The sequence below is a fragment of the Schistocerca gregaria genome, chromosome X (genome assembly GCF_023897955.1).
Source record: "Schistocerca gregaria isolate iqSchGreg1 chromosome X, iqSchGreg1.2, whole genome shotgun sequence".
Classification (NCBI taxonomy): Eukaryota; Metazoa; Arthropoda; class Insecta; order Orthoptera; family Acrididae; genus Schistocerca; species Schistocerca gregaria.
Window position 1 is genome coordinate 52,245,375 of NC_064931.1, and position 23,992 is coordinate 52,269,366.

The 23,992-nt window shown below is 45.3% G+C and overlaps 1 protein-coding gene across 4 annotated transcripts in view; it reads left to right on the top strand.

Annotated features, from left to right (window-relative positions):
* LOC126298624 (R3H domain-containing protein 4-like) overlaps positions 1-23,992 on the top strand; it is a 114,588-nt gene that overhangs the window by 66,100 nt on the left and 24,496 nt on the right. Inside the window, exons 5-6 of one of the 4 annotated variants that reach the window (XR_007552632.1) lie at positions 2,298-2,439; positions 23,632-23,753. The exons of 1 other annotated variant lie outside the window; for it this stretch is intronic. Coding sequence is in view for 2 of the 3 variants with exons in the window: in XM_049990030.1 (XP_049845987.1) it covers positions 2,298-2,439; positions 23,701-23,708 (150 nt within the window). In the remaining variant the exon portion in view is untranslated. The remainder of the gene's footprint in view (positions 1-2,297; positions 2,440-23,631; positions 23,754-23,992) is intronic. 2 more of the 4 variants (XM_049990030.1, XM_049990029.1) reach the window with 2 other exon arrangements.

A 23,992-nucleotide genomic window follows, 5' to 3' on the forward strand; every position in this document is an offset into this window, starting at 1 on the left:
TGACCTGCTATTTTGTAGCTAAATGATGAGGGATCTATCTTTCTCTGTATTCGCAGCACATTACACTTGTCTACATTGAGATTGAATTGCCATTCTCTGCACCATGCGTCAATTCGCTGCAGATCTTCCTGCATTTCAAAACACTTTTCCATTGTTACAACCTCTCGATACACCACAGCATCATCTGCAAAAAGCCTCAGTGAACTTCCAATGTCATCCACAGGTCATTTATGTATATTGTGAGTAGCAACGGTCCTATGACAATCCCCTGCGGCACACCTGAAATCGCTCTTACTTCGGAAGACTTCTCTCCATTGAGAATGACATGCTGTGTTCTGTTATCTAGGAACTCCTCAGTCCAATCGCACAATTGGTCTGATAGTCCATACGCTCTTACTTTGTTCATTAAATGACTGTGGGGAACTGTGTCAAACGCCTTGCGGAAGTCAAGAAACACGGCATCTACCTGGGAACCCGTGACTATGGCCCTCTGAGTCTCATGGACGAATAGCGCGACCTGGGTTTCACACGATCGTCTTTTTTGAAACCCATGCTGATTCCTACAGAGTAGATTTCTAGTCTCCAGGAAAGTCATTATACTCGAACATAATACGTGTTCCAAAATTCTACAACTGATCGACATTAGAGATATAGGTCTATAGTTCTGCACATCTGTTCGATGTCCCTTCTTGAAAACGGGGATGACCTGTGCCCTTTTCCAACCTTTTGGAATGCTTCGCTCTTCTAGAGACCTACGGTACACCGCTGCAAGAAGGGGGCAAAGTTCCTTCGTGTACTATGTGTAAAATCGAACTGGTATCCCTTCATATCCAGTGGCCTTTCCTCTGTTGAGTGATTTTAATTGTGTCTCTATCCCTCTGTTGTCTATTTGAATATCTACCATTTTGTCATCTGTGCGACAATCTGTAGAAGGAACTACAGTGCAGTCTTCCTCTGTGAAACAGCTTTGGAAAAAGACATTTAGTTTTTTGCCTGTAGTCTGTCGTCATCTGTTTCAGTACCATTTTGGTCACAGTGTCTGGACATTTTGTTTTGATCCACCTACCGCTTTGACATAAGACCAAAATTTCTTAGGATTTTCTGCCAAGTCAGTACATAGAACTTTACTTTCGAATTCATTGAACGTCTCTCGCATAGCCCTCCTCACACTACATTTTGCTTCGTGTAATTTTTAATTGTCTGCAAGGCTTTGGCTATGTTTGTTTGCTGTGAAGTTCCCTTTGCTTCCGCAGCAGTTTTCTAACTCGGTTGTTGTACCATGGTGGCTCTTTTCCATCTCTTATGATCTTGCTTGGCACATACTCATCTAATGCATATTGTACAATGGTTTTGAACTTCGTACACTGATCCTCAGCACTATCTGTACTTGAGACAAAACTTTTGTGTTGCTGTAATCTGCTTATTGTCACTTTTGCTGAAAAGAAAAATCTTCCTACCTTTTTTAATATTTCTATTTACGGCTGAAATCATCGATGCTGTAACTGCTTTATGATCGCTGATTCCCTGTTCTGCGTTAACTGTTTCAGATGTTCAGGTCTGTCACCAGAAGGTCTAATATGTTATCGCCACGAGTCGGTTCTCTGTTTAACTGCTCAAGATGGTTTTCAGATAAAACACTTAAAAAAATTTCACTGGATTCTTTTTCCCTGCCACCCGTTACGAACATTTGAGTCTCCCAGCCTGTCTGGCAAATTAAAATCTCCACCCAGAACTATAACATGTTGGGGAAATCTACTCAAAATATTTTCCAAATTGTCCTTCAACTGCTCAGCCACAACAGCTGCTGAGCCAGGGGGCCTATACACACATCCAATTACCATGTCTGAGCCTGTTTTAACCGTAAACTTCGTCGAAATCATTTCACATTTTGGATCTCCGTGAATTTCCTTAGATACTACTACTACTACTACTACTACTACTACTACTACTACTACTCTGTCTGTCTGTCTGTCTGTCTGTCTGTCTGTCTGTCTGTGTGTGTGTGTGGGGGGGGGGGGGGGGGGAGGGAGAGAGCAGGGGGTGTACTTTTTGAGTAAGCCAAAACTGATAAAAGTGTAAAAGTAATTTCTTCCAACTGGATATTCTTTTTCTCTTTTTATTATTCAGCATGAAATGATTTTATCCACCAGGCTTTTGTTCCATTTTCATTTTTACGCTTAGTATTTGTAGAGTTTGTTCTGTTCACAGTATGCTTGTGCTCATTGTGCTGCTAAATTATGAACATTCCATTACATTGATGACATTTGTAATGTTGTTTTGTTTTCAATTTTTTTCAGGGAATGCTTACCTACCTTGAGACCGAGGTTGTAAACTTTTTTTCTAAATCCCCACAGAGTGTGTACATTTCAGGAATTCTGTCCAGTTTTGAAAGATTACTTCTGCATGCCATATCACAGTATCACCAGCTCTGTTCTTTCAGTGAGTACATTTAGAAAGTGGCTGTTTTACTGTAAATATAGTTCATAAATGAATTCTGACAAAATTTTCACTGGTTTCCACAAAATTAGCCGGTCACAAAAGCTGCAACAGTTTATAAAAATGAAGCAATAGGCACTGTAGGCGAGTGCGGTTTTACCACAGTAGTGCTGGACAAACTACCACACCCAAAAGTGACACTGGAGTCTGAATGAACCATCAGCATATTTGGAGAAATGATGACAATTGGTGTTTTGAAAATGAAAGACGGCAGCTAAAAACGTCAACTTGAGGCATCATTTACCAGATAGGCTGTAGTGGAGAGCTGTTAGCAAATTTCGCTCCTTACAAGTGCTGACGGTAGTTAACTGTTCACCATTCTGCTACCCCGCAGGGGGTCCACAACTCTTGTTGTGGATACATGCGTAGCGAGCATGGGACCTCGAGCTAATGTGGCCCTCCTTCCTTTCCGGGCTGCATACCTTCCTTTTCCGCATCCTTCCCTATCCCCCATCCTCGCCCCCACTCCCCTCACCTCTGACTCTTTCCTCCCCTTTCTCCCCCTCTGGGAGTATGGTTTGTGCCTATGTACGGAGACGGACGCTCGTAAATGTAACGCATTCTTCGCCTTCTCTGCCTGTATGTCTTCATCCTTCCTTTGTCCTTCTCTTTTCCTTACCTCTTCTCTTTACCCTTTCAGCCGGTGCGGCATTTGAGACCTCTCTTATTTCCTTTCCTTTTTTGTTTTTCCCTTTCTCTTTCTTCCTCCCTGTGCGTGTCTGAAGGCCAACCCACGCATTTTCGTGCGTAGCCGGTGACGGGGTAACGCATAATTCCCCGCCCCGGGTAGATATGTAGGACACGTACGTACTCCCTGGTAACGGCCAGGCCCAGGGAGGGGTGATTACCTGAGGTGATACCTTCCGAAAGTGCCAATTGCTCCCTCCGTCCATTTCTCAGGAGGTGTGACCCGAGGTGTGAACAATCACCTAAGGTGGGAGTGCCCTCAGAGAGGCTCCCCCCACAAGGGAGGAGCACGCCATCGGAGACGCCGGTAATCATGGGGGATTCTTCCGCAATGGTTTCCTCATCTTCCACTTTGTGTTCTCACAAGCGTAAGTTCACTGAGTCTCAGCCACAGACAGTTCTTCCATTGTTGCCACAGTTCCTTGTTGTTTCTCGGTCTGACGAAGGTCACGATTTATCCACGGTCAACCGTTTCATTATTCAGAAAGGTGTCGACGCAATTGCAGGTCCTGTAAAGTCTTGGTCCCGATTACGGAATGGCACCTTGTTGTTAGAAACAGTCTGTGCCCTCCAGGCACAAAAATTGCTGCGTACTTCACTTCTCCACACCTTCCCTGTCCGGGTCGAAGCGCACCGCACTTTAAATTCCTCATGTGGAGTCGTTCATACACGCTCCCTTGACGGATTGTCTGACGAGGAAATTCAGCACTACCTGTCTGACCAGGGCGTAAGAGCTGCTCATAGAGTTATGAAAAGGGTTGACACGAACATCATTCCAACCCGTACTGTCTTCTTGACATTTGACAGAGTACAACTCCCATTGAAAATAAAAGCAGGCTATGAGATAATTTCCGTTCGCCCCTATGTCCCAAACTCTACGCGTTGCTATCAGTGCCAGCGGTTCAATCACACCAGCAAGTCCTGTTCAAACCCGGCCAAATGCGTCGTGTGGCAAGGATGCCCATGAGGGTGCTTGTCCAGCTCCATCCCCTCGTTGCATCAACTGTATGGGTGACCACGCTGCTTCCTCTCAAGGTTGCCCCATTTTTAAAGACGAAAAGCTCATTCAGGAAATCAGAGTGAAGGAAAAGGTGTCGACCTTTGCTGCTGGAAAATTATTCGCAAGTCTAAAGCCCACTGTGCCTCAGACAGGAAAATACAGCTCTGTCCTTCCCTCTCCTCGGCCAACAAAGAAGGCGGCCACACATACTTGTGATTTCACCTTCAGTGACACGGTCGTCAGATCGGCCAGTGCAAAGATCGCCCGTTCAACCTCGCCACTTTCGCCTGCTCCATCTATGGCTCACCCTTCATCGGGTTCTGCTAAATCTCGATCCAAAAAGTCAGACACCTGGACTTCCAAAAAAGAGCGTACTCGTGAAGAATTTTTATGTACCACAACTTCACAACCATCGGTTCCTCCTTCACCTAAACATCATGGTTCCAAGAAAGCTAATAAGAAACCCAGTTCCTCTCCTTCTCCGCCACGGCCTGTTTCATCTACAGCACCACCTGGCAGAAACCGCCCTTGGCCGTCTTCTGTGTCGCCGAGGCGCACTGCTGGGGGCCGATCAACCGGCCGATCGCTGGTAGCAGGAGCTGCTCCTGAACCTCCTTTGGGTCAGGATCTTTTGCCTTCGGCTGAGTGCCGTTCCACGCTGTCGGTCGCTAGCTCTGAGCAGTCGTTGAGTTGACGGCAATCTTGGCCACATTCTTCCATTTTCTGTCCACCCTATGTTCATTATCCATTGGAATATCCGCTGCATTAGAGCCAAGCGGAATGAATTGATGACCCTCCTCCGATCCTACTCGCCGGTCATCTTCTTTCTTCAGGAAACAAAACTGCGTCCCCACGACTACTTTGTCTTCCCCCATTTTCAGTCAGTCCGATTTGATCTCCCCTCTGTTGAAGGCACTCCAGCACATGGAAGACTCGTGATTCTTCTCCATAATACTCTCCATTATCACCCAATCCCCGTAAACACTTCATTCCAAGCAGTCGCTGCCCGTCTTTCCCTTTCTGGATACACCTTTTCTCTTTGTACTGTATACATTCCATCTTCCACATCAATGGCGCGAGCTGATCTCCTTCATCTTCTTGCTCAGCTTCCACCCCCCTATTTGCTGGTTGGGGACTTCAATGCCCACCACCCGCTTTGGGGATCTCCACATACATGTCCGCGTGGCTCACTATTACTAGACGTCTTCCATCAAGCGGATCTTGTTTGCCTCAACACTGGGGACCCTACATTTTTGTCTGCTTCCACGACAACTTTCTCTCATTTGGACCTTTCCCTCGGTACAGTTCCACTAGCTCGGCGCTTCGAATGGTTCGCCCTTGCTGATACACACTCGAGTGACCACTTTCCATGTGTCCTTCGATTGCTGCCACAACTACCATATATGCGCCCGAGACACTGGAAGTTTTCCCAAGGCGATTGGACACTTTTTTCGTCTCTAGCGACATTCGATGACCTTCACTTTCCTAGTGTTGACGATGAGGTCACTCATATTACAGACGTTATTCTTACAGCTGTGGAACGTTCAATACCACGCACCTCCGAATTGCCCCAGCGCCCCCCCCCCCCCCCCCCCCCCCCCAGTTCCTTGCTAGAACGAGGCATGCCATGACACAATACGTGAGCGGCGACGTGCTCTTCGTGTTTTCAGACACCATCCTACTTCGGCCAACTGTATCCATTATAAGCAGTCCCGTGCGCGATGCCGTCGCGTCATCTGCGATAGCAAGAAGGCAAGCTGGAAATTCTTTACTAGCTCATTTAACATCTTCCCTCCCTCTTTGGAAGTTTGGAGTAGGATTCGACGGTTATCTGGCGCTCCTAGTTTCTCCCCGGTCTCTGGGCTCACTGTCGCGCATGATACGTTATTGGACCCCGTCACAATTTCTAACTCATTGGGTCAACACTTTGCTGAGATTTCGAGCTCTTCAAATTACCCGCCAGCATTTCTCCCGAAGAAACGTGCAGCGGAAGTGCGACCTCTTGCTTTCTCTTCTCAAAATCACGAAAGCTATAATACTGTTTCCTCCGTGCGGGAACTCCTACATGCACTCTCTTCTTCTCGCTCCTCCGCCCCAGGACCGGATGGTAATCACAACCAAATGTTGATGCATTTATCAACCCATAGTCTGCGTTACCTCCTTCGCCTTTATATTCGAATTTGGACTGACAGTACTTTTCCCAGACGATGGCGGGAAGCTATCGTCGTCCCTGTTCCGAAACCTGGAAAGGACAAAAATCTCCCCTCTAGCTATCGCCCCATTTCTCTCACGAGTAGTGTATGTAAGGTTTTGGGGCGTATGGTGAATTGCCTTTTAGCCTGGTGGTTGGAGTCCCGCAGTCTTTTAACACCTGCCCAATGCGGTTTTCGAAAGCATCATTCTGCAGTTGACCATCTTGTTGCTCTCTCCACTTATATCTTGAACAATTTTCTCTGGAAACGCCAAACAGTAGCAATATTTTTTGATCTGGAGAGAGCATACAATACCTGTTGGAGGACAGGCATCCTCCGCACACTGTTCTCCTGGGGGCTTTTGAGGTCGGCTGCCCCTTTTTCTTCACGAATTTATGGCAGAGCGCACATTTAGAGTGCGGGTGAACACCACTCTCTCCCATACTTTCTCCCAAGGAAACGGGGTACCCCAGGGCTCCGTGCTGAGTGTTGTACTGTTTGCCATTGCCATAAATCCAATTGTGGACTGTCTCCCTCCCGGACCAGCCTTCTTGAACGACGTCTTCAAGGCTGTCTCGATCGCCTCCACTCTTGGAGCCTCGAAATAGGCTTCCGCTTTTCTCCCAGTAAGACCGTTTGTGTTAATTTTTGGTGTCATAAGGTGTTTCTTCCACCCTCCTTACATCTAGGACCTGTCAACCTTCCGTTTTCGGACGTCGCCAAATTCTTTGGTCTTCTGTTTGACAGAAAACTGTGCTGGTCCTCCCACGTTTCCTGTCTTTCAGCTCGCTGTCTGCGATCCCTCAACACCCTTCGTGTCCTGAATGGTACCTCCTGGGGACCTGACCGAGTGGTCCTTCTCCGCCTCTATCACACCTTAGTGCACTCGAAATTGGACTACGGAAGCATAGTTTACTCCTCTGCTCGGCCGTCTGTTCGGCCGTCTGTTCTTCGGTGTCTCGACTCTATCCACCACCGTGGATTACGTTCAGGGTCTGGAGCTTCTTACACCAGCCGTGTGGAAAGCCTTTATGCTGAGACTGCTGAACATTCGCTGTCCAATCGGCGGGCAGTCCTACTGAGTCGTTATGCTAGCCATCTGTCTTCCATGCCTGCTAATCCGGCCCATGACATTTTTTTCGACGCCTCCTTGGATGCAGGGTATGCAGGCCATCCTTCCTACCTACTACCACCGGGAGTCCGCTTCCGTCAACTGCTCCATTCTCTTTCCTTCCACTCTCCTAAAACCTTCTTGACAACTTGGGGTACAGCACCGCTTTGGCTCCACCCCGGATCTGCTTACTCCATGACCTTTGTCAATTTCCCAAGGATGGTACCCCTTCACTTATCGTCGGGCATTTGCTGCTCTATGTGCACAAATGAAGGAAGCCACATTTATTTATACTGATGGCTCGAAAACATCGTTTGGTGTAGGGAGTGCCTGTATTGTTGGCGACACTCCAAATCGATTTTGGTTTCCTGTCCAGTGTTCGGTTTATACTGCGGAGCTTTACACTGTTCTCCAGGCTGTCCAATACATCCACCGCCATCAGCGGATACAGTATGTTATCTGTTCAGATTCTCTCTGCTCTCTCCTTAGTCTCCAAGCTCTCTGTCCTGTCCACCCTCTGGTCCACCGGATTGAGGACTGCCTGCACTTGCTCCATTTGGTGGGCGTCTCGGTGGTGTTCCTCTGGATCCCAGGACATGTTGGTATCTGTGGAAATGAGGTGGCCGATATAGCGGCCAAGGCTGTTGTCTCTCTTCTTCGACCAGCTTTTCGATAGATTCCCTCGCCGATCTACGGAGTGTTTTATGTCGTCGTGTTACTCTTTTATGGCACGCGCATTGGTCGACACTTCACCATAATAAATTGTGGGATATGAAAGCTCTTCCCTGTGCTTGGACCTCTTCCTTCTGAACGCGTTTTCGGGAGAAGGTAATTTTAACCAGACTCCGGATAGGGCACTGTCTTTTTAGCCATCGACATCTTTTAAGTGGCCATCCTCCCCCACTCTGTCCCCACTGCTGTCAGCTGTGGACGGTAAGACACCTTTTGAGTGCCCCTATTTCACTCCATTACACGCCCATCTACAGCTGTCGCCTGATATACCGTCCACTCAAGCAGATGACACGCGCTCGGCTGATCGCGTTCTCGATTTTATTAGTGCCAGTAAGATGATGTCAGTCATTTGAAGCTCTTTTTGGGCACAACCAACCCCTTTCTGTAGTGGATTTTTAAGCTTTCCTTCTGGTTTTAGTTTCTCCAATTTTTTGAGTTTCGTTCCCATTGCTGCTGGTTTCCATTTTCGTTTTTTACCATTTCCTAAGTCGCAGACCAGGCACTAATGACAATAGCAGTTTTGCGCCCCAAAAAAAAAACCCTTTCTGCTATTCATAAATTCTGTCAGCTATGTTTAGCTACATGTTGGGATTTAAAATAATTACTCAAGGGCTACAAAGCACTGTTATTACCTTTATTTGCTATAAGGACTCGAAGGATTGAACTTTGTCACCATCGACTCTAATGTGTCTTTGCTGTAGCCGCCAGAAGGTGATATGTCTATTGGAGAATTGAGAACAGCAGCTAGGGTTGATCCCAGTATCCCATCCAGTCAGTCATTTCATGCAGCTGTTAGCAACCCTAAGGAAGCAGTTTCACTGGATTAATTTAAGCCTCAATTGTAGGTGGGCCATTTGCCAATCAACACAGGAAGCAGCTTGATTAGACAGTATATTACCCTCTCAGCTAAATTTATTATGGATAAGATTGACCTAATACATTGATCTTGTTGATACTAAACTCTGTGATCGAGAAACGTGCAGGTCCGGTTGGAGACAAATGCGGGCATAATTTTGTCCAAGTATAGTACTGTTCATATATCTTGCGAAATGCTTGGTGACCTGCAGGCTGGTGTAACATGGATAGATTTGTTAGAAATCTTACTACCATGTACAAATTCATGGCACAGTGGATTTGAAGTCCAGATGAAATAATAATCAGAGTAGACAAATGAGGTGTAATAGTGTGGTGTGCAGTGTGGTATTGGGGGGGGGGGGGGGGGGGGGGGAGTTGGAAGAGCTGTTCTTCTAGTTGTCAGGATGGCATTTGGCTCTCCCTCTTGGGTGTTGTGGGATTGATTGTATGATGAGGGCTGCAAGGGTCCATTGGAAAAGTGAAGTGGCTGCAGCAAAACAAGCTTAGTGGAGCTAGAGGTGTGCACTCTTGCTGTGTGTCATAGCCTGGTGTTGACCCACACCGTCTTCATGTTGGTATCATAGAAGTGGCACCCTTGAAGGTTGCACATGCTGTGGGGTCCCCAGCATCCTGTCAAGGCACTGAGTAGCATCAGTAGCCAACAACTAAAGCTAGCATGGCATTCCGATGGGAGTTTACTTGGCCCAGCTGGTAGTGTGAGGGGCTGAAAGTAGGACTGGCTGACTGGTAGTATACTCAGTGGTTAGGAGAACTACAGTTCAACCCTAGATCCATCCGGACTCCCTGTGGGTCCGGGGGTAAGAATAGGCCCGCGGTATTCCTTCCTCTCGTAAGAGGTGACTAAAAGGAGTCTCAAACGTTTTGGCCTTAATGTGATGGTCCCCTAAGGGGTTTGACCACTACATTTCAAAATTTTCCATTAGTGTGTACCATTTGGGGAAGGACGCCTTACGTGGAGCATCTTAAATTCATCTTGCCCTAAGATCTGGCACATCCGATATTGTCATGGGGTTGGACTTAAACCGAGCTTCTGGCCACATCAGCTGCGGTGTGTTCCGGGTAGCATACATTCCCTCCATTGTGCACTTTCATCTTCACCCTTGTGATATACATGGATATTTGACACCCGACATCCAGCATGGTAGCCAGTCCATTGTGGTGGGGTCGTCACGTACCCTCTTCGTGGTAGCCCCCTGACTACACAGGGATCGCAGTGCTGATGCCTGAGCTGCTACCTCCACACGTATGCCGAGTAGTAGATGTCTATCCCTCTGGGGCATCAGGAATCCGGGCAAAGGCCATCCTGCCAGGTGGTCTTTGCAATGGCTGGGTGGCGCCCATGTTGAGAGCCCCTGGTCGAAGTGGGTGACATCAGGGCGGATGATCCGCAATGAAGCGTGGTACATCATCTCTCTCTGGTGGGCCTCCACCAGCAGTATCTAAGCGATCAAGGTCTAACCTCAATGGCAAGAAATATGATCAGAGGTCATTTCCCTCCCTGGCCACTACATGAGAGCAACATATGGCTAAAGACGGCAGTGCAGATTATTCATCTTGGTACCTTGTCTGTATGCGAGTTGATGATAAATTATTTATCTCGACAAAGCCTCAGTTTTTTGTGGAGCATTTAGAGGACAAGTTCGGGGAGGTGGAGGGCTTGTCCAAAATGTGCTCTGGGTCAGTTCTAATCAAAACAGCATCCTCTTCCCAGTCGCAGAGGTTGCTCGCTTGTGACAAGTTGGGGGATGTTTCAGTTACCATCATGTCCCATAAGAGTTTAAACACGGTCCAGGATATTAAATTCCACAGTGATCTTCTTCTGCAGTCAGATGATGAACTACGCACCGACATAGAATGACGAGGTGTTCACTTCGTCTGGCGCGTCCATCGGGGTCGAAGGGATAATCAGGTAGCCACCGGTGTCTTACCCGAGAAGATCAAGGTGATGGTTAACAGCTGTGATGTGAAGCCATATATCCCTCCTCTGATGCGGTGTTTTTAATGCTGGAAGTTTGGGCATATGTCATCCCGATGTACTTCCGGCATCACGTGTAGAGATTGTGGACGTCCTTCGGATCCCAATACTCCATGTGCCCCACCTCCCGTCTGTATTAACTGTGGAGAACACCATTCTCCCTGCTTGTTGGACTGTCCGATTTTCCAGAAAGATCGGAAGATCATGGAATATAAGAGCCTGGACTGCCTGACCTACACTGAGGCTAAGCGGAAATAAGAGAGGCTACATCCTGTGCCAATGATGTCAACCTACGCCGCTGCTGCAACAACGATTCTCCCATCTCCCATGTCGTCACGTACGGTTGGCTCTATGATCTGTCAGAATCCACCTGCCCCCTCGATTGTGGGGGGACACTTCACTCCCTGTTACTCCTGCTCCATCTACTTCAGGAACCCCTACCCCCCAACCATCGGTGACATCAATTCCCACTTCCCAGCCGGAGAAGCGTAAGACTTCTTCGCCTCCTCTCACGAGGAAGGGGTCGCTTGGGGACCTCCCTTCGCAAGTTCACACCAGTGGAAAAGTGGACACCCACCAGTGGCTGAAGCAACCACAGGTCACTGGTCATAGGGCTTAACGGTCCTTGTCCGTCCCTGAGGCTGGCCCGGTGAAGCCTTCCCAGCCGGAACCACCAAAGGCGCAGCGCGAAAAGCTGAAAAAGGAAAAGGCTCCCAAGAATCCAGCCATATCGGTGGCACCCATCCCACCGCTTTCTACAAGCTCAGCATCTGAGGATGAGGTCGTGATTCTGGCGTCTGCTGAGGACCTGGATCTCGCCGGACCCTCGGACGCAATGGATGTCACTCATGTGGGTACTGAATCGGTGGTAGCAAGTGACCTAGTGGCGTAATCTGCCTCCCCAGTCCCTTCACGCCTTTCTCAGCTGTGGACAATGTCATCCTCCAGTGGAACTGCAGCAAGTTTCTTCCACCATCTTGCTGAGCTCCGAAAGCTTCTCAGCCTTCACACTTTCTTCTGGATTGCTCTTCAAGGAACTTGGTTTCCAGCAATGTGAATCCTCACCCTCCATGGCTATCGAGGTTATTATAAAAACCTGGCAGCTTATGAAAGGGTATCTGGTGGTGTCTGCATCTATGTCCTTCACTCGTTTCACAGCGAGTCTGTTACTGTCTGCAGTCTATCTTCCACCGGAAGGTGATGGCCTGCAGCATGTCCTGGCTGTGCCGATAGCCCAATTACCACCACCTTTCCTGTTACTGGGTGACTTCAATGCTCATAATCCTCTGTGAGTGGATCAGTAGCAACAGGCAGAGGCAGCACCATTGAGCTCGACCTTTCCATTTTAGATGATGGTGCCTTCACACATTTCAGTGTGGCTCATGGCACGTACTCAGCCATCGACGTTTCGATGTGCAGCCCCTGCCTCTTACCGTCTGTCCAATGGAGTGCATGACGATCTGTGTAGTCGTGACCATTTTCCGATCTTTCTGTCACTGCCACGGTGTCACTCTTCTGGGCACCCTTGCAGATGGGCTATGAATAAGGCTGACTGGGACTTGTTCTCCTCCATTGCCGCTATTGAGCCTCTTTCTAATGAAGCCATTGATGCGGTGGTTCACTTGGTCACCACCGGCATTATTACTGCCACAGAATGTGCCATTACCCATTCCTCTGGTTCCCCTCGGTCGAGGACTGTGCCTTGGTGGTCGCCTGCGATTGCCGAGGCAATTAAAGATCGCAGGCGGGCGCTCCAGTGTCACAAGCAGCATCCCTCATTAGAAAACCTCATTGCCTTTAAACAGCTCCATGCGCGGGCCAATGCATCATTTGCCAACACGAGCAGGAGTGTTGGGAACGGTATTGGCTTCCATATCTCTCCATCGCAGGTTTGTGCCAAGATCAGGCGCCTCTATGGCTATCGGACCCCTATCAGCATCCCTGCACTCTCACTGAATGGAGCACTTTGTACTGACTCAGACGTAATTGCAAACTGCCTGGCAGAGCATTTTGCTTTGAGTTCCGCTTCTGCAAATTACCCACTGGCCTTCCGCTCCATTAAAGAGCAGTTGGAACGTTGGAGCCTTTCATTTCACACGCGCCATCCTGAATCCTACAATGTTCCATTCAGTGAGTGGGAATTCCAAAGTGCCCGGGCCCGATTGCGTCCACTGTCAGATGCTGAAACACCTCTGAGTGGACTGCCAGTGACGCCTCCTCGACCTTTACAACTGTATCTGGGTCAAGGGTGAGTTACCGCCGCAGTGGTGGGAAAGCATCATAATCCCTGTTATGAAACCTGGCAAAAACCCACTGGAGGTAGAAAGCTACTGCGCCATTAGCCTCACCAACATTCTTTGCAAGTTGCTCGAATGCATGGTGAGCTGGCAGTTGAGTTGGGTACTCGAGTCTCGGGGGCCTTCTGGCTCCGTCTCAGGGAGGATTCCGTAACGGCCGCTCTGCCACTGATAATCTGGTGAGCCTTAAGTCTGCCATCCGTACGACCTTTGCCCTCCTTCAACACCTCGTCGCTGTCTCTTTTTTTTTTTTTTTTTTTTTTTTTTTTTACATGCAAAAGGCATATAGTACGACATGGCGACATCACATCCTCTCTACACTTCATGGTTGGGGAGTTCGGTGCCCACTGCAGATTTTCATATGAAATTTGTCGTCGCATCATACCTCCCGCGTGCAAGTTGCGGCGGCCTCCCATAGTTACCACCAAGTTCAGGAGAACGAGATACTGCAGGCATCTATCCTAAGTGTTTGCCTGTTTTTAATTGCATTTAATGGGCTTGCTGCAGTGGTGGGAATGTCTGTCTCAGCTTCCTTCTATGCTGACAATTTCTGCCTCAACTACCGCTTCATTGGCATTGCAGCTGCTGAACATCAGCTGCAGGGCGCTATCTGCAAGGTGCAGTCTTGGGCTTTAGTGCATGGCTTCCAGTTTTTCGACTGCCAAGACCTGCGTTATGCATTTCTACCAGCGATGCACTGTTCACCCTGAGCCACAGCTTTATCTTGATGGAGAACCTCTTGTTGTGGTGTAGACACATCGGTTTTTGGGTGTGGTTTTTTATGCCCAGTTGACTTGGCTCCTTCACCCTGAGCCACAGCTTTATCTTGATGGAGAACCTCTTGTTGTGGTGTAGACACATCGGTTTTTGGGTGTGGTTTTTGATGCCCAGTTAACTTGGCTCCTTCACATTCCGCAGCTTAAACAGATGGGTTGGCGGCATCTTAATGCTCTGTGATGCTTGAGCCACACCAGCTGGGGAGCCGACCGATCTACCCTCTTCCGGCTCTACCAGGCATTAATTCAGTCCCGTCTGGGTTTTGGGAGCCTGGCTTATGGTTCAGCACCCCTTCTGCGTTGCAGGTGCTGGACCCCATCCTTCACAGCGGGATCCGACTTGCCACTGGAGGGTTCCGGACCAGCCCTGTGAACAGCATACTTGTGGAGGCAGGTGTCCCTCCACTGTGGTTACGGCTCCAACGTTTACTGACCGCTTATGCTACACACATTTGTAGCTTGCCCAGACATTCTAATTATAGTCTCCTGTTCCTTCAGTCGGTCGTCCATCTCCTACGACGTCGGCCCCGGTCGGGGTGTACAATCGCGCTCCACGTCGGAGAGCTACTCTCCGGGCTTGGGGTTTTCCCTCTTCCACCTCCTTTCCGGGCCCCTCTGCGTACACTCCTGTGGTGTGTGCCCCGCCCCTGCCTTCGGCTCGAATTGGCACAGAGGCCTGAAGGACTCTGTCCTTCCTGAGGCCTTCCGCCGCGGCTTCCAATCCATCCTTGCCATGTATCAGGGCTCTGACATTGTTTACACTGACGGTTGCTGATCGTCTCGGTTATACTCTCACTCTAGGGGACCATTCCAAACAACACTCATTGCGGCTGGCTGGCTGGCTGCAGTGTTTTCACTGCTGAGCTGGTTGCCATCTTTCGTGCCCTAGAGAATATCCGCTCCTGCTCAGGTGAGTCCTTTGTTATCTGTAGCGACTCCCTGAGCAGTTTACAAGCTATCGACCAGTGTTTCCTCGCTCTCGTCTGGTGATGACTATCCAGGAGTCCCTCCATACCCTTGCCTGTTACGGCCGCTCTGTGGTGTTTGTGTGGACCCCTGGTCATGTCGGCGTCCCGGGCAATGAAGATGTTGACCGCTTGGACAGAAAGGCTGCCAGTAAACCAACTCTGGACATTGGCCTCCTGGAGACTGATTTGCGAGCAGTCTTATGCCGCAAAGTTTTCTCGCTTTGGGACACTGAATGGCGCAATCTGACCACACCCAATAAACTTTGTCCTATCAAGGAGATGACTGTGTGGCGGTCGTCCATGCAAGCCAGTCGCAGGGACTCAGTCGTCCGTTGTCAGCTCCGCATTGGCCACTCCCGGCTGATGCACAGTTATTTACTGTGCCGTGAGGACCCGCCTCTATGTTGCTGCGGGGCGGCTTACACGGTGGTCCACATTTTTGTTTTTAGGTGTGCTCAGGCTGAAATTTGTGCTGCCTGATATGCTCCCTGCCCTTTTAACAGATAAGACTGCCATGGCAGGTTTAGTTTTGCGATTAATTTGGGCAGGGGGATTTTGTCACTTAATCTAAGTGTTTGTCATTTTTGTGTTGAGTCTTTGGCCTACGATTTTAGACTAAGTTTTTAGTGTTTTTTCTCAGTGGTTGGCTTTTCCTTTTTTGTCTCTATGGTCGACCAACCACTGTCACACTCTGTGTGATTTTAATTCCTTTTGTCTGGTCTCAAAGTCTTTCTTGTACCGTGTCGTCTGTTGTCTGTTCCATTGTTTGTTTTTATTCTGTGTAGGTGTTGCGAGTTTTGGAAAAAGGGACTGATGACTGTAGCAGTCTGGTTCCTTCCATCCCACAAACCAACCAACCAACCATCCTAGATCCATCTAGTGGCAGTTAGACCTGCATGGCAAGTGGTCCTATCAAGATGACTGTGGAGTTCCAATTCAAGGCATTGATGCTCTGATGACTTGCTTGCTTGAGCAGCATACAATTATCTGCACCAAAATGGATTTATTGTGCTGTTATAACTGCTAGCCACATGCATTGCATACAGAATTGTCTCCTGGTTTCAGTAATGGGCCAGGCACTGACTGGCAGGCAGATGGCGACACCCAGTGAATGCTGTGGCACAATGCCAGGTCAGCATATTGCCACAAGTGGCCTGCTGTATGGCTTTCAGCCTGTCTGCCTACATTTTTGTTGTTATTGAGGGACTTTAAGCAAGAACTTCAGCCTATAGTTCACTTCGAAACCCTAGGGTAATCTAAATAGACTTCAGAAACCTAACTACTTCTGCTACTTTATGAAGTCTGTGGCACTCAACCCATGAACAAGTGTCTTGCCTTACTGCAGCTGTAACACAGCCTTTTATATGCTGCAGCACTAAGAGGAAAAGGTGACAAGCCTATTGCTGTGGCCACCTTTCACCTCTGGAAAATATCTTTGATACTCAATTTGATAACAGGCTGAGTGGAGCTGAAGCCATTGTGGAGGGACTCGAAAGAGGAAAAATTCCCTTTTGTACCTGAGAGTGAACCCAACACCTCCAGGGTCTCCCTTCCACTGAGGTCTACCTGCCATTATAGCCATTCTTACTTTTTTGGATAGCAAATTGAACTGCTGAATCCAAGGAGAGGTTAGCAGAGCTGAGACAAAAATTAAATAATACCAAAAGGAATGAAGTAGGATTATCAGAAGTATAGCAGAAGAAAACAAAGACCACATTCTATTGAAATTGGGACAAATGTTTTAAAACAATGCAGTGAACAGATTTACTTGTAGACTTTATTGTAAACGAGGAAGTTAAAAAGGATGTTACAGATATTGAAAGCATGGCTCTCGGAACAGTAAGACTTTACCTTTAAACATAAACAAAGGATATTTCATGAAAATTATTTAAGTTTATGCATTAAGGTGCTCACAGTGTGGTGGGGAGGTAGATGAACTCTGCAAAGAGCTATAGAGCTGATAAATCACAGCATAATGTGGGAACCTTTGATCCAAAAGTTGGACAAAAACTTTCAAATGATTCTCCGGTGGAAAATTTTGGGTCCAATACCAGAATTCATGAAGTGAATACATTTGTAGAACTTAAAAGAACAAAAATACTTCCTTTCAGGAGATGTTATCAATGACCAATGAAAATGATCAAAATATAATAAATTTCGTTTATAAGCTGTAAAGAAATTATACAGACTGTAACAGTCCTAAACCACTTTTAATTGCAAGTCATGAAACATTAATAGAGACAGAATTAAAGAGAGATTAACTAAGAGCATAGGAATTAAATGTAGATAATGAGAATGTATTTAAGAATGGGGTGGGATATCATATGAGATTGAGCAACAAGCTCACTATCGTAGAAAATAAAAATTTTACATAGACAAAATGTGCAGTTATTTAAGATAGGTGCTTACCCAAGCAATAAAAGATTTTTCCAGTAAAAAAAAAAAGCAAAAATAAAGAAAATCTCAAGTTGAAAAATGAAGTCATTGAATAAGAGATGGAAATTCCAGGCAAACAGTAACAGAAACCTGCTGTACTCAACAAAATTGTCAATAAATGTCTTCCGGAGGTTGTGGGAAGATATAATGAGACTGCAATAACAGAAAACAGTTGGAAGCAATAATAATGTGAGTAAGCAAAATATAGGTTTATATAGGGTAGGTGTTATAGTTTGAGTCAGTGTAGCACAATACTTAGTAACAAAGAGAAAATTGTATAAGCATTTAAAGTTTCTTCAAATGATTGTATAGCTCAGCAGATGATTCAGAAATGCAGTTCGAATTTGTTTCATCAGAAGTCTGTATTTGAAGTAATACAAGAGGTATTTGCAGTGTATCTGCAGAGGAAGGCATTTGTCCATAACTGGAACATTGCTGTAATCATTCTTATTTTCAAGAATAGTGGCTTGAAGGCACAATTATAGACATATCATAGTTATATCTGTAATTTACATAAAATTTTCACTTTCTGTATCGAAAAAGCATGGTGTTTTAATCGAGAAAAGGACCATCCTGGCTTTGGAAGTGGATGTCCACACAATGGCCCACTTGAAAGTCACAAACAGAATTGCAGAACATACCAGTGAAATTGAATTACTGCATTGTCTTGGGATTCTTTGATTTTGAGAATGATTTTGACTCAGTTTCAACAAAATCTGTAGCAGTAGCTTTAGTGAAACAAAGTTTTGAACTAACCTGTGTTACTGTATACTGAAGAATGTATACTTTGTTGTTATAAGCTTTCATTATACTTTATCAGAATAGAGGAAAATTCATGACTGAAGGTGGAGACAGGGAAAATGATTCAGTATCGCCCCAACTATTCGCAGTAGCCTTAGGAGAATATTTCTGATCATTAAAGAGGTGAAAATATTAAAGGAATATGTGTTTGTGGGACACATCTGAATTCCCTTTGTTTGGCTGATGACTTTTACTGTTTTCCTCTAATGCAGATAAGTTTCAGCAATGAATAGAACAAATTATTCCAGTAAGTTTGAGGTTGAAAATCAGTTGTAAGATAGCGAAAATAATGCATAAATGTTCAGACAATGGCAGAAGACATAATTGACTAATTAAAATAAAATGGCAGTGAACAGGACACGCAGCCATAAATAAATATAGTAGATGGACCATATGAGTTCATTTGGTTCCAAAAAGTAAGAAAATACACATGACAAATAATGATATTATGCATGCTTATAACTTACTGAAGTAATGACTAAGAAAAGGCTAGAGAAAGCCATTGTCCGGCACTGGTTATCAAGTGGTTGCAGCTGCTTCTGCTGCTGCTGCTTCTGCTTCTGCCATGATGATGATGATTTACAATCTTACACTGATAAATTGGTTGACGATTTCAATTTACAAAATGAGAAAGCTTAACTACACTCCCTTGAGGACTAATACCTTCAATAAAAATAACTTAGTGCATTGTGTAACCAATTCCAGGTAACCTAAATTATTTGCGTGGAGCTTTATTTTTATAATTTTTATTCAGTGCTGTGTTGTACACTTTCATTAGCTTTAATTGCATGAGAAGCGCACAGTTAAATTTGAAACTTCCTGGGAAATTAAAACTGTGTGCCAGAACAAGACTCGAACTTGGGACCTTTGCCTTTCACAGGCAAATGCTCTACTGACTGAGCTACCCAAGCATGACATGCCCTCACTGCTTCAATTCTGCCAGTACCTTGTCTACTACCTTCCACACCTCACAGAAGCTCTTCTGCAAACCTTTCAGAACTAGCAGTCCTGGAAGAAAGGATATTGTGGGGACATGGCTTGCCACGGCCTAGGGGATATTTTCAGAATGAGATTTTTGTTCGGAGTGTGCGCTGATACGAAATTTGGGATTTTTGGTGTTTCACGGGTACTGTAAAAGAAAGAAAACAGTTACTAGCAGCTTTTAAAAGCATGTAGAAAGCTATATGATAAGTGTGTCTAACAGGTTAACCGATATGTATAAGCTGTAAAATTTCAGACTATTGTGAAGGAAATCGTTTTCCTGTGCAGGCTGTTCTACAGTGAAGCACCGAAGAAACTGGTATAGGCATGCATATTCAAACACAGAGGTATGTAAACAGGCAGAATATAGCACTGTGGTCAGAAACGCCTATATGACAGCAAGTGTCTCGCGCAGTTGTTAGATCCGTTACTGGTACTACAATGACAGGTTATCGAGATTTAAGCGAGTTTGAAAGTGGTGTTATAGTCTGCTCATGAGCGATGGGACACAGCATCTCAGAGGTAGCAATGAAGTGGGGATTTTCCTGTTGAACCATTTCAGGAGTAGAATGAGAATTTCACTCTGCAGTGGAGTGTGTGCTGATATGAAACAGAGTCTCGGTCTGGCACCTTTGAGCCTGCCACCTGTTAACTCGTCTTTCTCTGGGTCCCAAGTCGTGTGGAGTCCCAGGGAATGAATTGGCAGACCATTTGGCTAGAGAAGCAGATACTTAACCCCGTTTCCTTTCATGATTACAGCTGCAGATATGCGGATCTATATCGTATCTCTCTTTGCCCAACAGTGGAATGCCATTTGTAGCGCTACTGCTCCTAGTAATAAATTCCGCACAATCAAGGAATCTACTGCAGTTTGGGGCACTTATTTATTCCCCTGTTGGAAGGAGTCCACTGTGTTACGCATTGGCCATACATGGCTCACCCATTGTTTCCTCCTACATAACAACTCACCTCCACAATGTGGTTGTGGCACCAGGCTGACAATCTCACATATTGGTGGCATGTCCCCTTCTTCGTCCCTTCATGCTAAGTATAATCTTCCTGCTTCCTTAAATTTAATATTAGCAGCCAATCCACGGATGGTTGACCTGGTCTTCAGTTTGTTCCGTCAAAGTGGATTTTATTTCCAGATACAAGGTTCTCCTTTAGTCTTGGAGTGGGGGCGGTATGGTTGTGGTTGGGACTCCTTTTGCAGTCTTCAGTCTGTGACCTGATGACCGTCTCCCATTTTTTTCCAGTTTTTACATACAGTCTCACCTTCTATGCTTTTACTGTGTGTGTTTTATGGTTCATGCTTTTATAATTTGACTGCTCTGATGGGATCCATCCACTTTTAGTAGACCCTCTTTCTTCTGTAACTCACTTTCGAATTGCGGGACTGATGACCTCGCCATTTGGTCCCATACTATCTGAATTCATCAATCAGTCAGTCGGTCCAGCACACAGTTTTAATCTGCCAGGAAATTACAGTTCACGAGTGTACCGTGAATATCAAGAATCCGGTAAAACATCAAATCTTAGACATCGCTGCAGCTGGAAAAAGATCCTTGAAGACTGGGATCAATGACAACTGAAGAGAATCATTAAACGTGACAGATGTGCAATCCTTCCACAAATTGCTGCAGATTTCCATGCTGGGCCATAGTGTCATTGTGCATACCATTAAATGAAACACCATTGATATAGGCTTTCGGAGTCGAAGGCCCACTCGTGTACCCTTGATGACTGCACGACACAAAGCTTTACACCTCGCCTGGGCTCACCAACACCGACAGTGGACTTTTAACGCCTGGAAACATGTTGCCTGGTCGCACATGTCTCGTTTCAAATTGTATTGAGCAGACGGACATGTAGGTGTGTGGAGACAATCTCGTGAATCCATGGACCGTGCATGTCAGCAGGGGACTGTTCATGCTGATGGAGGCTCTGTAATGGTGTGGGGCATGTGCAGGTGGAGTGATGGGGACCTCTGATACACCTAGTTAAGACTGTGACAGATGACAATTGCATAAGCATCCTGTCTGATCACATGCATCCATTCATGTCCATTGTGCATTCCGACGGACTTCAGAAATTCCAGCAGGACAATGCGACACCCCACATGTCCAGAATTGCTACAGGGTGGCTCCAGAAAAACTCTTCAGAGTTTAAACACTTCCACTGGCCACCAAACTCCCCAGACATGAACATTATTGACCATATTTGGGATGCCTTGCAATGTGCTGTCCAGAAGAGATCTCCACCCCCTCGTACTCTTACAGATTTATGGACAGCCCTGCAGGATTCATGGTGTCAGTTCCCTGCAGCACTAGTTTAGATGTTAGTCAAGTTGATGCAACGCTGTGTTGTGGCACTTCTATGTGCTTGTGGGGGTCCTACACGATATTAGGCAGATGTACCAGTTTCTTTGGCTCTTCAGTGTATTTTGAAAGAAAGAGCTTAGTTCAGAATTTCAAAATAAAACGGCCTACATGGAAAAATGGTTTCCTTCATGAAATTCGCAATGGCTGTGGGCCCATACATTCAAAAGAATTTATCAAATAAATAGACATGATTCAGTCAAGTGGTAATTTATCAAATGCTAATAAAGATGACTGGAAAAAGGTAGCTGAAAAAAATAAAGTGGTGCCAGGTTCAGATGATATCCTTAGTTATCAGTTCAGTGTAAACACAGGATGCTAGTGAGAGAACCATAAATCTTCATTTAAATGGCATGTAAGATTGTCTTTATAGGAGTTACTAGCACTTATGAAACACAAATAAATTTGTGACTTATGAAAACAAATGAGAACTATGCATGTCTGAATGAGATTTACGGAAGTTTTGATGTCTCATTAGATGTGTATCATACTGAAACTTATTTGTTGTAAATGTAGAAAAGAGTTAGAGGAAGTCTGATAGCACAGATTTGTTTGGATTGATTTATGTCATTATCAGTATATGCTTAGGGATGCAGTATGTTTGCTATAAATTGCTCAATGAAAGATTGTATTTAGTGTTGCTATGAAATGTTTAAGGACCAGAGAGAAAGTATTCCTATTTTGTTTAAACAGGTACTGCATAGTATCTATCTCAGGGGATGAAAGCTTATATACATTGAAAATCTGCCAGGCAGAAAATGTAATCCTTTTAGAAGACTGCAATGGACAATGTAGTTCTGTGAAGAAACACTTCATGAATTGGATGTATACATACGAGAACAGCATTGTTGTTGATTTTAAGCATCTGCAAAAGTCCTCCTGCTATTGAAAGAACTTTGTGTGAACTATAAGTTAAGAGGACAAAATTTTCACTCTGGAGCAGACTACCTGCTGATATGAAAATTCCTGGAAATTAAGTGTGTGCTGGACCGAGACTCGGACACAGGAAATTTTCTTTTCACGGGAAAGTGCTCTTGAAAGGTAAGAGATGAGGTACTGGCAGAAGTAAAGATTTGAGGATGGGTCGTGAATTGTGCTTACGTAGCTCTGTCAATAGAGCACTTGTCTGCGAAGGGCAAAGGTCCTGAGTTTGAGTCTTGGTATGGCACACAGTTTTAATCTGCCAGGAAGTTTCATGTTAGCCGTGTTCGGAAATACATTGGAGAATTTGAGTATTAGGGCAATGCAGAGAATTTGTTTTCTCTAAATGATATTCATGTTTGTGGAACATTGGACCTAACCGTGTTGGTTGCACTGTGACATAATAACCGAATTGTTATTCAGAACATATTTTTATTTGATATCACCTTAGTTCAGGTAGCTATAATTTATCTAGGTAAATGCTGGGCATTTCCTTCAACAGATGCATTTTTCAATCTCAGGAAAAATGTTAAGTGATGTTCCATTGATGATTGTACTGCTGATGTGATGTTAAATTCTCAAGAAATGTATAGTAAGATGGAGGGAGGAAAAATAAATTTACTGTGAGGGACAGTATCTGACTAAAACACACAACCGAAAAATCTGTGGGGAATTTGGTTAGGTTTCAGACCAGTCAAGTCAACTTGCTTAATATAAAGACTGTTACATACTGTAAACAATAAAAACTGTAATGTCAGTAACAGTAATGGTAAAGCCTAACTTAAAAATGTCCGCATTAAAAAAAAAAAAAAACTTATATACAAAGCTTGCAAACTAAATACATTGTTGAGGATGTCACCAAGTGTTTAATACAGTTGTGCCACGATGACTTGTGTTGTAATGTAGATTATTTCTGTCATAATGAGGAGAAGAGCTGTACATGTTCTGTAATGGATGTAAAGAAGATTGAGAAAGGTTATATTGAACCTATGTGTTTATTACAGATGCACAAGAAATAAATTCATGAAAATGAAAGTGCAAGATAATTGTTAGTGAGATTCATCATTTTTCAGAGCACTGATCTTCAGAGTTCTGTGGCAGCAGAAATGAGACAACATGTACATAGGTATGTTGCCTCAGGTATATCAAAACGGGAATTATTTTGATTAGGTGATGAAGGGATTAGCTTGGTCTAAGACATCTTGTGTATGGAAACTCGGTTACTTAACAGTAACATTTGTTGTTTGACCTGTTTCCCAATAGTAATGGTGTTGGTGGTGGTGTTAAAGAGGATACGATATAAGCACAGTTAATTGAATATATGAATATTAGCATCATAATTGTGCATGAACAAAGGAAAAAAAG